The sequence below is a fragment of the Podarcis bocagei genome (genome assembly GCF_964188305.1).
Source record: "Podarcis bocagei genome assembly, chromosome: 9".
NCBI classification, from domain to species: domain Eukaryota; kingdom Metazoa; phylum Chordata; class Lepidosauria; order Squamata; family Lacertidae; genus Podarcis; species Podarcis bocagei.
Genome location: NC_138134.1, coordinates 18,786,258 through 18,801,875, shown reverse-complemented (window position 1 = coordinate 18,801,875; position 15,618 = coordinate 18,786,258). Strand labels below are relative to the sequence as shown.

At 41.6% G+C, this 15,618-nt stretch overlaps 1 protein-coding gene across 1 annotated transcript in view; it reads left to right on the top strand.

The window, feature by feature from the left end:
- The window catches only part of LOC308595163 (OCIA domain-containing protein 1-like), a 16,557-nt gene extending 2,080 nt beyond the window's left edge, over positions 1-14,477 (top strand). The window contains exons 3-8 of the mRNA XM_081209194.1: positions 1,725-1,825; positions 2,882-2,929; positions 6,406-6,532; positions 11,460-11,668; positions 12,900-13,052; positions 14,310-14,477. Of these exons, the coding sequence (XP_081065320.1) occupies positions 1,725-1,825; positions 2,882-2,929; positions 6,406-6,532; positions 11,460-11,668; positions 12,900-13,052; positions 14,310-14,347 (676 nt within the window). The 3' untranslated portion in view covers positions 14,348-14,477. The remainder of the gene's footprint in view (positions 1-1,724; positions 1,826-2,881; positions 2,930-6,405; positions 6,533-11,459; positions 11,669-12,899; positions 13,053-14,309) is intronic.
- The last annotated feature ends 1,141 nt before the right edge of the window (positions 14,478-15,618 follow it).

Below are 15,618 nucleotides of genomic sequence, written 5' to 3'. Positions count from 1 at the left end.
GAAACTTCAAACAGCTCTCCAAACACGTTCATTAATATTTAAAAGCTACTCTTTAATGAGACACAAATTCCTAGAAAAATGACATAATACAATGTGTTAATAGCCAAAGCCACTCGGGTGAATAAAGTGTTTAAAGTGTTCATCAATACACTTTGATGCCAAGCAGGCACAGTCCGATAGATAGGCCCTTGGATCACATGTGCTCAGTATCTCAAGAGGACATTCTCCAGGTAATATCAGAATTCTCCAGGTAATATCAGATTTTATTCTCTGTGGCATCCTGAAGTACACTTTTCACACCTTATTTGTAGGTCATACAGTAGTACCTTGGAAGTCGAATGGAATCCGTTCCGGAAGTTCGTTCGACTTCCAAAACGTTTGGAAACGAAGGTGCATCGTCTGATTGGCTGCAAGAAGCTCCAAAGAACGTTTGCAAACCGGAACACTCACTTCCAGGTTTGCGGCGTTCGAGAGCCAAAATGTTCGACTTGCAAGGCATTCAGGATCCAAGATACGACTGTACTTGTATCCCACGTTTTTAAAAAGAAGTTGAATACAAAATAGGGTTACTCAGTTTATCCTTAAAATAACTCTAAGAGAGAAAGAGAGAGTGACTAACCCAAAGTCATCTAGTAAGCTTCCTGGCTCGGGAGGAATTTGAACTCTGGTTTCTTTCGTCCAGTATTCTATCCATTACTGAGTGTGCTGGGATAGTGCCTCTGTAGAAATGTTTCTGCCCAGTTGCTTTGCTGAGTACTGCTTTGCTGTCTCTAGCAACTGTGACTGTTGCCATTGCAGTTGTGCTGGCATGCATACTGGTGGATAGGGTACTAATTCCTACAACCCTGACCCAGGATAATACAGTGGTACCTCTGGATGCGAATGGGATCCGTTCTGGAGCCCCATTCGCATCCTGAGCAGAATGCAAGCCATGTATGCGCGTGCGCTGGTCACGATTTGCCGCTTCTGTGCATGCGCATGACATTTTGATCATCTGCGCATGCACGAGTGGCGAAACCCGGAAGTAACCCGTTCCATTACTTACAGGTCGCCGCGGAACGCAACCTGAAAACACTCAACCTGAAGCTATTTTAACCCAAGATATGACTGTATTCAGTTTACATTTCTCAATAAATCTTTGATGCTGTGAAAGCTAATAAAAAAATAAAATACTGAGATCTAGATATAATGGTTCTTTGGCAGGAAGGAAACATCTTACATTTATCTCCAAGGGCTTGCAGCTCTTCTTAATTGAAAGGGGGTTCCATGATTCCTAATACAGTCGTACCTTGGTTCTTGAACTGAATCCATTCCGGAAGTCCATTCGACTTTCAAAAACCAAGGCGTGGCTTCTGATTGGCTGCAGGAGTTTCCTGCACTCAATTGGAAGCCACGGAAGCCGCGTGGGATATTCGGCTTCTGAAAAACGTTCGCAAACCGGAACACTCACTTCCAGGTTTGCGGCGTTCAGGAGCCAAAACGTTTGAGTCACAAGGTGTTTGAGAACCAAAGTACGACTGTAAACACATTTGTTCTGAGCTGCACTTTCTCTTAAAATGAAACAAAACCCAAAGCATTTTTTTTCTGGCAGTGTGTACTTTAGAAAGGATTCTGTGCTGTACAAATCATAAGCATGTCTGCTGAGAAGGAAGTCCTACTGCACTCAAAGGGAATTTCTCCCTAATTTGCTTACAATTTGTTTTTGTTCTGGAAAATATATTCAGTTCTATTCTCCATATAAATACATATTTTCTCCTATTCCCACTCATAGCGCTGCCTTTTTCTGCTGTTGGCATGCTTGTCACCCAAATACTAATTAAAAAAGGTAAGTTTCAAGCAACTTTGACTGAATATGGATGTCTGCTATTTGGAAATATTTTTCATATATAAATTAATTAATTATAGAAAAAAATTAGTCATGTGTTTGGGGTGGCGGTGGGGAGTTATTGAATGTAGCCTTCCGTACAAAGGAAAGAGTTGCATCCATTATTTGACCCACTTTGGTCCCTGGCTGTGCCAACCCTTGGCCTGCGGTCCCCAAAATGTTTCCCATAACAGAATGTGGCTCCTAAGCTGAAAAAATATTATCCAACCCTGGATTAACATCATGTGCTTATGGAGCCAGTGTTTGAAAACACCGCATACATTGACAACAGCAAAATAATAGACTCATAAGAGGAAACTTGAGCTACTCAGTTTTCTTCAGAAATAGTCAACAGAGATAGTTCCAAAGAAAGACTTGGGCATTTATGGAGGACTATAATTTATACCATGGTTAAGGATTATATAGTTTTTAAAGAAGGAAATGCTTTTTTTTAACGTATGTTACTTTTTGCTTTGATTTAGTATGTAGAATATTTCAAGTCACCTGCAGCATGTAGCTCATTTGGGTTATGATATGCGTGAATACTATTAAAAACTGTTGTCCTGATTCAGTATTGCACATTCCTTTGCATACACGGATCTTCTGCTTTTGTGGAAATGAATGGAGCCATCTACATATCTAGCTCCTTCCTTATATTAAAAGCTGGCGAAGAATGGAAGTGTGTGTGTGTGTGTGTGTGTGTGTGTGTGTGTACACATACCCACACAAGCACACACACTCTTTTAGTCTCTTTCCGTGTTATTTATGGAGTCTCCCAACTTCTTTAATAAAAGCATTTAAATATAATATTAGAAAACTATTTTCAAACTGACACACAACAGCTTTCCAGTGGTCTTCACTGTTCCCTTCAGGTCACATGTATAGTTGGGAAAAACTTAAACCAATCACTGAAATCCCAAGTGCCTTGAGTCGATTCATGGTTATGCATTTATCAGGTCAGGTTTCAGTTCATATTTTTGTATGGTTACTGCTCCTTACATTTTTTTTTATTTGTAGGAATTCTTACAACACATTCAAAGTTTGGCTCTCTACCAAAAGTTTTATGTAAGTATTAACCCTTCACTACTTTGTAGCTGTAGTTAAAGGCTCGCAGTTGGAAAATCAGACAGGACTGCTGCATATTTAGTAGTTTTATGGACTAGAAAATTTTAGCAGGGATACCTATCATGACTGGAATTCCCTTTTCTGCACAACTTTAATGAAGATGTAGGAGTCCTGTTTTCCTTTTCACCTGACCATCCTACTCACAGCTGAGATTTAGGTTCGCCACCATATTTCATGAAAAAGGCTCTGTGCCTTTCAGAGCTGTGCGATGGACATGGTGAGAGGAAGTCTTGGGCATCTTGAAATGATGCTTTGAGTCCTGGCAAAACAAGGTTTCCTTCCTCCAAAAAAGTTCTTTAGAGAGCCACTAAGTAAAGGTCTCTAAATCTATTGTAGTTAATGTGTAACAACTGTGCACATATTGCAGGAAATATTTATTTTGCGGGAATTGAAGGTTTCACTGGAGATGAAAGTAGAGATAAGTAGCATGTGGTTTAGGAAAGTACAGTGGTACCTCGTGTTACATACGCTTCAGGTTATATACGCTTCAGGTTACAGACTCCGCTAACCCAGAAATAGTACCTCGGGTTAAGAACTTTGCTTCAGGATGAGAACAGAAATTGTGCTCCTGCGGCGCGGCAGCAGCAGCAGGAGGCCCCATTAGCTAAAGTGGTGCTTCAGGTTAAGAACAGTTTCAGGTTAAGAACGGACCTCTGGAACAAATTTAAGTTCTTAACCCGAGGTACCACTGTAAAGGAAAGCACACCTCTTGCAAAGATACAGATCCAAACAAACAAATTAGTGATGGAGTTGGAGCAGGTTTTGCTTCAGAGGAAACCTATGGCACATTCTTATCCATCTCTACTCAGAAGTAGCCCTCACTGAGTTTTGTGGTTACCAAAGTCAGTGGCAGGAAGTATTTATATGTTTACAGCCCTGGTTTTATAATAGCTCCTCAGAAGTAATTGTCACCCTGCTGCAGGGTGGATTTGATGTAAATCATTTTTTTACAAAAAGACTCATTGTTGCTCATATAATCTTAATATTTACAACCAGATGAAGGTTTCATTTTTGGAATAATAAATTTTCAGAGTAGTTTTTACACTTATATCAAATACTAATGATTTGGTTATACTATTAGAAATACATAAACAGATAATTATGAAATTATTGTTAGCTTTAATAAGTTAACTTCATATTTGGACAACTTTTCTGCAGTACTTTATTGGAAAGAGAAAAATAACCATTCCCTTAATAAGAATTTAAACAATTTATTTAACTAAAACAATAACATTATAACATATGTATCCTTACTTCCTGATGACTAGCCTTAGGACTATAATAATAATAATAATAATAATAATAATAATAATAATAATAATAATAATAATAATTTATTATTTGTACCCCGCCCATCTGGCTGGGTTTCCCCAGCCACTCTGGGCGGCTTCCACAGAAACCAAAAAACACTAAAATATCATACATTAAAAGCTTCCCTGAATAGGGCCGCCTTAAGATGTCTTCTGAATGTCAGGTAGTTGTCCATCACCTTGACATCCGATGGGAGGGCATTCCACAGGGCGGGCGCCACCACCGAAAAGGCCCTCTGCCTGGTTCCCTGTAGCTTCGCTTCTCGCAATGAGGGAACCGCCAGAAGGCCCTCGGCGCTGGACCTCAGTGTCCGGGCAGAACGATGGGGGTGGAGACGCTCCTTCAGGTATACTGGGCCGAAGCCGTTTAGGGCTTTAAAGGTCAACACCAGCACTTTGAATTGTGCTCGGAAACGTACTGGGAGCCAATGTAGGTCTTTCAAGACCGGTGTTATGTGGTCTCGGCGGCCGCCCCCAGTCACCAGTCTAGCTGCCGCATTCTGGATTAGCTGTAGTTTCCGAGTCACCTTCAAAGGTAGCCCCACGTAGAGCGCATTGCAGTAGTCCAAGCGGGAGATAACTAGAGCATGCACCACTCTGGCCAGACAGTCAGCGGGCAGGTAGGGTCTCAGCCTGCGTACCAGGTGGAGTTGGTAGACAGCTGCCCTGGATACAGAATTGACCTGTGCCTCCATGGACAGCTGTGAGTCCAAAATGACTCCCAGGCTACGCACCTGGTCCTTCAGGGGCACAGTTACCCTATTCAGGACCAGGGAGTCCTCCACACCAGCCCGCCCCCTGTCCCCCCAAAACAGTACTTCTGTCTTGTCAGGATTCAACTTCAATCCATTAGCCGCCATCCATCCTCCAACCGCCTCCAGGCACTCACACAGGACCTTCACCGCCTTCACTGGTTCTGATTTGAAAGAAGGTAGAGCTGGGTATCATCTGCATATTGATGGACACCCAGTCCAACCCCCCTGATGATCTCTCCCAGCGGCTTCATATAGATGTTAAAAAGCATGGGGGAGAGGACAGAACCCTGAGGCACCCCACAAGTGAGGGCCCAAGGGTCTGAACACTCATCCCCCACCACCACTTTCTGAACACGGCCCAGGAGAAAGGAGCGAAACCACTGTATAACAGTGCCCCCAGCTCCCAACCCCTCTAGACGGTCCAGAAGGATGTTATGGTCGATTGTATCAAAGGCCGCTGAGAGGTCCAGCAGAACTAGGAAACAACTCTCACCTTTGTCCCTAGCTCGCCGGAGATCATCAACCAGTGCGACCAAGGCAGTTTCAGTCCCATGATGAGGCCTGAACCCTGATTGGAAGGGATCCAAATGGTCCGACTATAATGTAACTTAAATAGAAAACTAACTTTAGAAAGATTTTTCCTCCAAAAGCATTTTATTTTAAAAATCCAATTTAAATTTAAAAATCCAGTTTAAATCAAAAAATCTGATTATTATTATTTAAATTAAATAATAGATTTTTATCCACCCTGCCCTCTTGGCCAGCAGTTGAAAAATACTAAGTATTTGCTAATAAGAAATTGACAGCTTTCCCCGTTCTTTTTAAATCGACAACTCCTCATTTTTCTCAGTTTCTGCCTGATGTACCGTATTTTTTGCTCTATAAGACTCACTTTTTCCCTCCTAAAAAATAAGGGGAAATGTGTGTGCGTCTTATGGAGCGAATGCAGGCTGCGCAGCTATCCCAGAAGCCAGAACAGCAAGAGGGTTCGCTGCGCAGCGATCCCTCTTACTGTTCTGGCTTCTGGTATTCAGAATATATTTTTTCTTGTTTTCCTCCTCCAAAAACTAAGTGCGTCTTATGGTCTGGTGTGTCTTATGGAGCAAAAAATACTGTATTTGGTGATTACTTTCTTATCCTGACCACTTTTTAAGGCCTTTGTCTTGTTGCCATGGAAACACAAGAGATAAAAACTGTAGACTTAAGAACTTTCTTTTTTTAGTGCTAAGCTGAAGCTTTGTTTGGCTTTTGTATGTTTTTATATATTTTATATTTAAATATACCTGTATTTTTCTTAAAGTGACAGAGCATCAGATATCTTAAATCAGTCTTTGGTTTTCTTTATAATAAGTTGCTGGCTTTTGTGGCTACATTGGTGGAAAGTTTTCTTATATGAAGGCATGCCAAGAGAAGCTTAAAAGGCTAGAGAATTCACCACTGGGAGAAGCTCTGAGGAAAAATAAACCTATTCAACCTGAGTAAGTAATTTTTATTTGCTCAAAATTCTGAATTTCTGGAAAGTAAGTTCACTTTAAATATTAAAACTTGAAGCACTCTTGAGCACTGGCGTTCATTTCCCCCCTCCAGCAACACACAGAGAGAAGGAAAGTAGAACTTGTTTGAGCACTAACCAGCCAAAGTTAAGCACTTCAGAGGTCTGATGATTTTAAAGGGGAGAGGTGTTAAGGAAGTCCCTAACTCTCATTGAAATTGGTAGCCCTTCACATTGCTTCAATTAGGTGGCTCATTCTGCTTATGTTTTATCAAGAGAAAGGGAAGGGGAAAAGTTGTGGTCAGATTGCTTTTGCTTGTATTACCGTATTGGCCTGGATATAAGCCTCACTTTCCCCCCAAATTCCGACTGTGAAAAGTTAAAGTGCAGCTTATATTTGTGACCTTACGGTATGCAGCCAGGAGTGTATGCAGCCAGGAGCAGCGAGGAATGGAGCAGCTTATATTTGGGTATTTTTTCTTTTTCTCTCTCTCTCTCTCTCCCCCCCCCCCCATTTTAAAGGTGCTGCTTATATTTGGGCCAATACGGTATTTCTTTCAAAATCTGCACTTTTCGGTGAAGCTTAAGTTCTAACGGCAAAAGCTTTTTTAAAGCCTCCTCCCACTTCCCTTTAAGACTCTGATCTTGAAGGTAGGAGGCTTTGCGAGCCTCTTCTTGGCTTCCAGTATCAGAGCTTGCATGATTCACCTGCAAGCATCAGCAATGCCTGCTTGCCAAAGTGTGCGAGCTGCTTGAAACGACACTTTTGAAAAGTGCTGCTGAAATGAGACTGGGGGCTCACTTAAAGTGCTTCTCCCCAGTGCTGCTTCTCCTGGGGGCAGGTAACAGCAGAGCAGTGGGTGGGGAAGAGAGCCAGTGTGGTGTAGTGGTTAAGAGCGGTAGTCTCGTAATCTGGGGAATCGGGTTCGCGTCCCCGCTCCTCCACATGCAGCTGCTGGGTGACCTTGGGCCAGTCACACTTCTCTGAAGTCTCTCAGCCCCACTCACCTCACAGAGTGTTTGTTGTGGGGGAGGAAGGGAAAGGAGAATCTTAGCCGCTTTGAGACTCCTTTGGGTAGTGATAAAGCAGGATATGAAATCCAAACTCTTCCTCTTCTTCTTCTCTCCAGCTCTTCTGCTGCCACTTGCAAGAGAAGGCTTTAATCTCTGCTTATCAGCCGATGAGCAAAGTTTTAAGTCCCGCTACATTGGCTGTGCGATCCTGTTCCCTGCTAGGAACAGGACACACAGCCAGTGCAGGGTTAAACCCTGTCCTGCTGCCCATCAGCTGACATTGCTGGCTTCAGTGCTTGATTCTCCTCTGCCTTCAATACCTGGTATGTCTTGCAAGCATAATATGGAGGGAAATAAGTACAGGAGGAAGGAAGTAGGATAGACTTCCAGATGTTATATGCAGTGGTGTAGCATTTGAGGGAGGGGCAGTTGCCCCTGTGCAAAGTTGTAAGGGGCACAACATTTCAACACCAGGTGCTGCCTCAGTACAGCTATGTGCTTCATGCTAACTGGGAAGTGACCTCTTCAGATAACAGAACAAGTCGTCTTATCTCTGTGGCTGTGATCTGCTGGGTGAGGTGGACACTGTTAGGCAGTTGAATGTGCACGCATACTCTGTTTCCCTCCCTCCGTGCGGCCCCAGTCGCTGGCAACCCACACTACGCCACTGGTTATATGCACTTGAATTTTTGTAACTTCATTTGTGTGGCGTTGTTTTAATATTTAATGTATTTACCACGTCAGTGTTCCTTTTTACTGCATAAAGGTAAAGGGACCCCTGACCATTAGGTCCAGTCGTGACTGACTCTGGGGTTGTGGCGCTCATCTTGCTTTATTGGCTGAGGGAGCCGGTGTACAGCTTCCGGGTCATGTGGCCAGCATGACTAAGCCGCTTCTGGCGAACCAGAGCAGTGCACGGAAACGCCGTTTACCTTCCCACCAGAGCAGTACCTATTTATCTACTTGCACTTTGACGTGCTTTCGAACTGCTAGGTTGGCAGGAGCAGGGACCTAGCAACGGGAGCTCACCCCGTCGCGGGGATTTGAACAGCCGACCTTCTGATCGGCAAGTCCTAGGCTCTGTGGTTTAACCCACTGTGCCACCCGTGTCCCTTTTACTGCCTAGCCTGCTGCTTTTCCTGTGCTTTACCCCCACCTATGTTGGCAAAAGATAAATGACATGTGGGCTGGGCCCACAATGTACACATTGGAATCAATAGGTTTTAGACTCCTTGCACTCAGGGAACACCTTTGGATTGGATTTGTCACCTAATGCACCCATGTGCATCTGCCTGCATGCTGCAGAGGCTTCTAGGGTGTGTTGTAAAGCATAACATTACTGCAGGGTGAGGGGATTCATTGTCTTGGTTGAAATAGGGTGCCAGTCAGGATTGTGAGCTTTCATTGTTGCTCTGGGTGGACTGAAACTGCATCTTAGAATGCACTTAGTACATCCTTGTGGCTGCCAGAATTGCCACAGCAATTGTGGACACCATTGTTCACAGAAGCTTGTCTGCCACTACCTATTTCTCTCCCGGAAGAATTCTTGATTAGCTCCCAAGGAACGCGGTGAAACTCAATTAGGAAACTTAGCATATCATTCAGCAAGATAAAAGGTAGAAGAAGTGCTGCTGGAAACAGGAAGGATTAAGAGATCCATAGAAATGGAGTATGTTTGGTGAAAAATGACTCAGAGTTAACACTGAGTACAAACTTTATGGTCCCCCAGGGTAAGAAGAGGTGGAAGGGACACAGTTGAGGCTCTGAGAGAAGAGATTTTGAGTTCCCAGTTTGGACCATATATTTACATTATTATTAGATCATCCCCCTGAAGAGGTGTAACTTTAATTTGGTAAGTCATTTTCCTTTCTGAAGGAAAAATGAGGAACAAACCTGGTTTGCAGTTCATTTTGGAATATGATTAGCCAAGGCTGTGTGCATTCTGTACTTAAATGTTTCAAGTAAATCCAAATACTACCTTTATAAAATTTGTATCCTGCAGCCTGTATGCACACGCCTTCTTTATTTCAAATAAATCTACTTCTTGTGGGCAATGGCTGATACAGATCACTGTAGCCATGCCCGCTTACAGCTGGGTAGTTCTGTTGAGTAACACCTTCCCTCCAAGCAAGGCATAGGCAAACTCCAGATGTTTTGGGACTACAACTCCCATCATCCCTAGCTAACAGGACCAGTGGTCAGGGATGATGGGAACTGTAGTCTCAAAACATCTGGAGGGCTGAGTTTGCCTATGCCTGCTCCAAGCAGGTATTGCCCATATTTTCCCCACCCTATATTTCTGTAAATAATGGCTGGAAACTTACTTTGTTAGAAATAAATGCAGAGATTCCCCTAGATGTGCTTGTCCAGTGTAATCTGGAAATGCATTGAGTTCAGCACTTGGCCAGGCATGGTCAAATAAAACAGTCCTTATATTTTCTGTTAGACATATAGAATGTGCAGAATGCATTAAAAAATGATCTGGTATCTAGTAGAGAAAATTTAAGAGTGTTCATTAACAAAAGACACGGAACTGTGTGTAAGTGTTAATCTTATACTATGATTTGTATCCAGATTTTTTGCCAAGGCCTTACAAATTCATGTAATCCAATTTAAAGGAGGAATGGGAAATGATATATCATGTAAAGGTCGGGGAGTAGAAATGTAAACCACTATTATTAGCAGTATTTCTGTTATTACTATTTTGATGTGTGTAATGGCTGCTTGCTAAACACAATAAATCAAACTGAGACTGATAATTGTGATTTTTGCGGCAGCAGTGTAAAAAAAGAAAGGCCCTCTGCTGTGTGTGCTGAGCTGATGGACCCACATTAACCTTTCATTAGTATGGACAGTAGATGTCCTGTTTTGCAGTCAACTTGGATCTTGGGGGCCAGAGCCCACATTGTTTGTTTTCTGTGATGGGTTTGCCTCTCTGGTAAGTGATCTCCCTCTGGCCTGCTAACATTTAGAAGCACTTAGTTGCTACGCGTATGCCTCCACCATGAGTCTCTGCATCTCCAGGAAGCCACATGGAACCTGAAATGTGGTCTGTGAAGCAAGACAAGCATGGTGTGGATCTCTACAGTGTAGTAGCTTCTGAACTTTATGGGCCACAAAAAGGCATGTGTGAGATTGTGAGCTCTGAATAAATCAGGCAAATCTTAGTGGAGGTCTCGGTGATTATGGCAGTGCTAAAAATTCAGTTAAATCAAGGGTAGGAATCTACCAGCCTAGGGGCTGATCATTGCCTGTTTGACCCGCAAGACTGTTTTTCAAAATGACACCTTGCCTGTCAATTAGGTGATGTCAGTTGATCGGTGGAGGTTCAATCCTGCTTGGTTACTATCTCCTCCCACCCTTGCGTGATCTCACCTGATTGACAAATGTGTGGTCCTGTTCACCTGTCAGTGTTGGCCTGCAGAGGTTGGAAGAGATGAAGAGATGGCCTATACTGTGTGGAAATGATTCTCCGTCCCTGTGTTAAGCCAAATGAATCCTGTGTATCACATTAATTTAAAATCATCTACTTAATGGCTGTTACAAGTCAAAGAGCAGAGAGGAAAAGGAGAAGAGCAGAGAGCTTTAGGTTAAGGCAGGAAATGAATATGGAATTTTAAATATTTTTCCAAAGAAGAATTCGTCTTTATAATAAATGTAGCAGAAGCTACAGAACAATAATTTTTATTCTTCTTTTGCTATAACTGATTAGTTTATCCTAATAATAGTTTGCCCCAACTATAATAGATTTTTTATTATTATTCTGGATAGGGTGAGAGGAACACACTGTATCATACTCTGTGTGTGTGTGTGTGTGTGTGTGTGTGTGTGTGTGTGTGTGTAAAATTGAAAAATAACTAAAGTACAGTTATTTTGAAAAACTGTCTTTGTCTTTCCAGGTATTACTCTAAAAAAACAGAAGCTTCAGATGTGCCTTTACCTTTTGAAAGTACTCCAACAGCAACAGCAGCACCACAAGCACATACTTCCAAATACCATGTTGATAATTATGGAGCGACAGACTTTCCCTCTAGTGATGATCCAGTCCCATTTAGTTCTACCATGAATGAATCTTCTCCTTCTGGAATAACAGATGGTTTCCCTCAAGGTAGTGTTTGTCTTGAGCTCTATTAATACAGTAAGCTGTTCTCTAATCAAAAAAATGGAATGGATTCGGTGTTTTTCAGACTTATAGATGTGAACATTCCAGTTCTTTTTAAAGGCTGGAGCCTCATGTTACACAGGCAATCGTGTTTCCTGAAAACATGCCTGCCATTGAGAATACTGGTCATTTTTGGGGGTGGGTGGGGGTGGGAGTAGATTTCATAGAATTGTAGAGTTGGAAGGGACCCTGAGGATCTTGTAGCCTCTGCATTGCAGGAATCAAACTTTACCCATTTAAATTTTGAGAATAGATTAAGACTGTTTTGGCCCCAAGATCTCTAATCTGTCCCAAGGGAAAACTTCAGAGGGAACCACCTACTAGAAGCATTAGTTTTTTGCTCCTGTACCCGAGTCTGACAACTTAATTTGCTACAGCCCTCCACCAGAGTTTCCTCTGGCTTCACCATTTTAAATTTCCCTTCCCTCTCTATGCAACAGCTGCTTTACAAAGCAGCAGAGCACCTTTTGTAGATAACCAGGCAGAGTTGGGAAAAGGGCGCTCTTTGGAAAAATGCGCCGGAACGAGTCGCTTGGCCTTGTGAGCACTTTCAGTTTCGATCCACGCTTTTAACACACAGCTCTGTAGCTTTTGGGTGGGGCAGGCACACATACAGTGGTTGGGTATATATGATACACAGTGGTACCTTGGGTTACAGACGCTTCAGGTTACATACTCTGCTAACCCAGAAATAGTACCTCGGGTTAAGAACTTTGCTTCAGGATGAGAACAGAAATTGTGCTCCGGTGGCGCGGCAGCAGCAGGAGGCCCCATTAGCTAAAGCGGTGCTTCACGTTAAGAACAGTTTCAGGTTAAGATCGGACCTCCATAATGAATTAAGGACTTAACCCGAGGTACCACTGTATTTGCATGTAATGCTAAGCCATAGTTGATGTAAGTTCAAGCTTATAAACCGACAATAACAAAGAAGAGTACAGTAATAGGCACTTCATCTAATTCATGGCTCATCTAACACAGTGCTTTGAGGATGACTTTTGACAATCTGAATGTGCACAAAACATAATGGTATGTAAAGTGCATCTAAAACTCTAAAACTGACCATTCCATAGTTAAATGTCAGGAGGACTGCTTCAAACAAAAGCATTCCCTTAAAATAGACACTTCCATCTACATGTATTGTTTGTTATCCATTGATTTCCCCTCTTTTCCCTTTAAGAACCTGCTTTGTTTCTGGAAGAACGTCCAAAAAGAAAAGGAATCACGTATGATGAATTAAGGAGTCGCAATAGAGAGATGTATGAGGCAGGAATAACACAGAAGTCAGAATTTCCATCGAAGTCTTCACAGGAAAAACCAATAAAGAGAGATGGTAAATTGTTAAATAATTTAAGTATTTGATGCTTAATCTTGCCTTTCCATTAGGGACTCCCAATAGTCTAAGGAGTAGTAAACAAGAAGCAATGTTCTTTTATTTTCATGTCCATCATTTTTCTTTGATGGGTGGGTCAGTTTTCAAGCAAGTTGACAAGCTTTTGCCCATGTATTTTTATTTGAAATCTCTGTAGCATATAATTACTGCAACTCTCCAGTTTGTTTGTTGAATCAGTAGCCAAGGAAAATTTCATTTCTTCTATTAGGAGAAAACTAGTAAAGCATCAGCCCAGGGAACCTTTCTGTTGAAAGGAGTGAGCCTGCAGGTCTCTTTCTGATCTGTGGGCCCTTAAGAAGCCAGAATAACATATAGATCAGATGTTTGAACATAGCCAGGCTTTTTGGAAAGGCTTCTCGGGATTATTTTTTAAAAAACTAACTTAAGCATGCAGAGTATAACTCTGAAGGATATGCCATTGTTTTTCTCTGTTTACTATTCTACTGGAAGGAAACTGCCCTTGGCACCAACCTCTAGACTGTGTTTTTTGGATAAAAAACAATACTGTACAGGGAAAGCTATGAAATGGAAGTGAAATTACTTTTCCTTTAGAAGAAAATGCATTATGCAAGAACAAGAGTTTATTCTCTCTTTCAGTGTACTTTGCTAGGTCAGTTTCTGAACATCCAGGCATTGTATTTTCATGCAGGAAAATAATAATATGAAACAATGCGTAAATTCAAAAGAAGTCACAATTGTTAATGTTATGGAAGGCGGAATTTTTAGTCTGATATGGTGGAAGGAAGCTGACTAGTGAATTGACTGGGATTGATAAAACACTACCCCTTTCCCAGCTGCATTAGTTTGTGACAGTGACAGTAGTCTTCTGTGTTGGTTTAGCTCAACCATGTAAATAAATGTTCTGACAGAAGTACATCTGCATCCTGTGATATACAGATAGCTACAGTACCATAATGGTGACATAGATGTTTTGTACTGACCATAATGCCTTTAAAAATCTGAGAAAGCCATACCTACAGTAACTGTCCAGAATTGCTACTTGCACATTTCATCTCACAATGGTGGCAGTGGAAATTTGCACTGTTTTGATCATCTTCAGTTGGCTTGAGCCAATTGTCAGGTCACATGATCTGTCACATGGTTCTGTAGTGTTCTAAACATTTGTTAGTGCAGTAGACCTTGCTTCTCCTAATCTTCATTACAATATTTCTCTTCTCCTGGCCTCTTCTTTTATAGTTAAAGTCAATAAGTATGGAGATGCTTGGGAAGACTGAAAATCTTTACACCTTCTGAAGACATTTCTTCAATCAAAAATTTTAGCTTTTATCAGTGTTGGTCAAATACCTGAATGTTTTTCTGTATTCTGAAATGCACTTGCTTTACAATAAAAATACTTGGGTCTTCCTTTTTGGTTTTGCAAACTACCAGACTGGATTGTTAGTCTAAACATGTTTTGACCAAATAGTAACAAAAAGGAATAAAGGAGTTGACTAACTGGAATTCACAGAAGCAATTATCTTGTGCCTATAGTCTACTTGGATTATACCGCTGCTGAAATGGAAGAGAGAACCAAAATTATTTAAGTCTATCCCTCCTCACTTTAAAAGGGAATTCACTGTAGCTTTAACTTTTATTTCTTCCTTGCATGTTTCTAATTTACCTATTCAGTTGGTGAAACTAGAGCTGCAATCCAATTCCAGAAATGTTGATGGAGCATAAATTTACATCTGTCATTAAACTTTGTGTATGTATACAAGTTATGTGTTCCTAAAGCCAGAAATCAAGCCGCCTTCACCAAACTTGTGTCCTCCAGATGTTTTGACTACAGCTCTGGTCATGATAGCTAGGACTGATGGCATCATAGTTATCTAAAGCATCTGGAGCATCAGTCTGGAGAAGGCTGTCTTAGAAAAAGCATTACTCCTGTGAGAGGCTTTACAAGCAGGGTTTATTAAACCCTTACATTTAAATATTGCAGTCCTGGTAAAAGCCACCAGCAAGTCTAGCATAAATATATTCATTTCCATTATATTCTATATCGGATTCAAACACAATGTCCGTACAGGAGAGGAAGACCTTATAGTAAGCTAAATTATGTACCTAAAGCTAAATGAATCAAAATTTACTTTTGAGAATACCAGGTCCAGAAATTAAGTAAAAGAGATTTTGAAATGTGTGGATGTTACATATTTATTTATTTAAAATACTTCTAGGCTGACTTGCTGTCTCTTACAACATGTTTTCAAGGCTGTAGTGATTCACAAAGGCTATGTGGAATGATGATGATTATATATCATGACCCCCCGTTTATCAGAGATAATAAAAAAGGTAAAGGACTCCTGACAGTTAAGTCCAGTCACAGACGACTTTGGGGTTGCAGTGTTCATCTTGCTTTATAGGCCGAGGGAGCTGGTGTTTGTCTGCAGACAGTTTTTCTGGGTCATGTGGCCAGCATGACTAAGCTGGTATAATGGAACACTGAAACCAGAATAGCACACGGAAACGCTGTTTACCTTCCTGCCAGAGCCAAACCTATTTATCTACT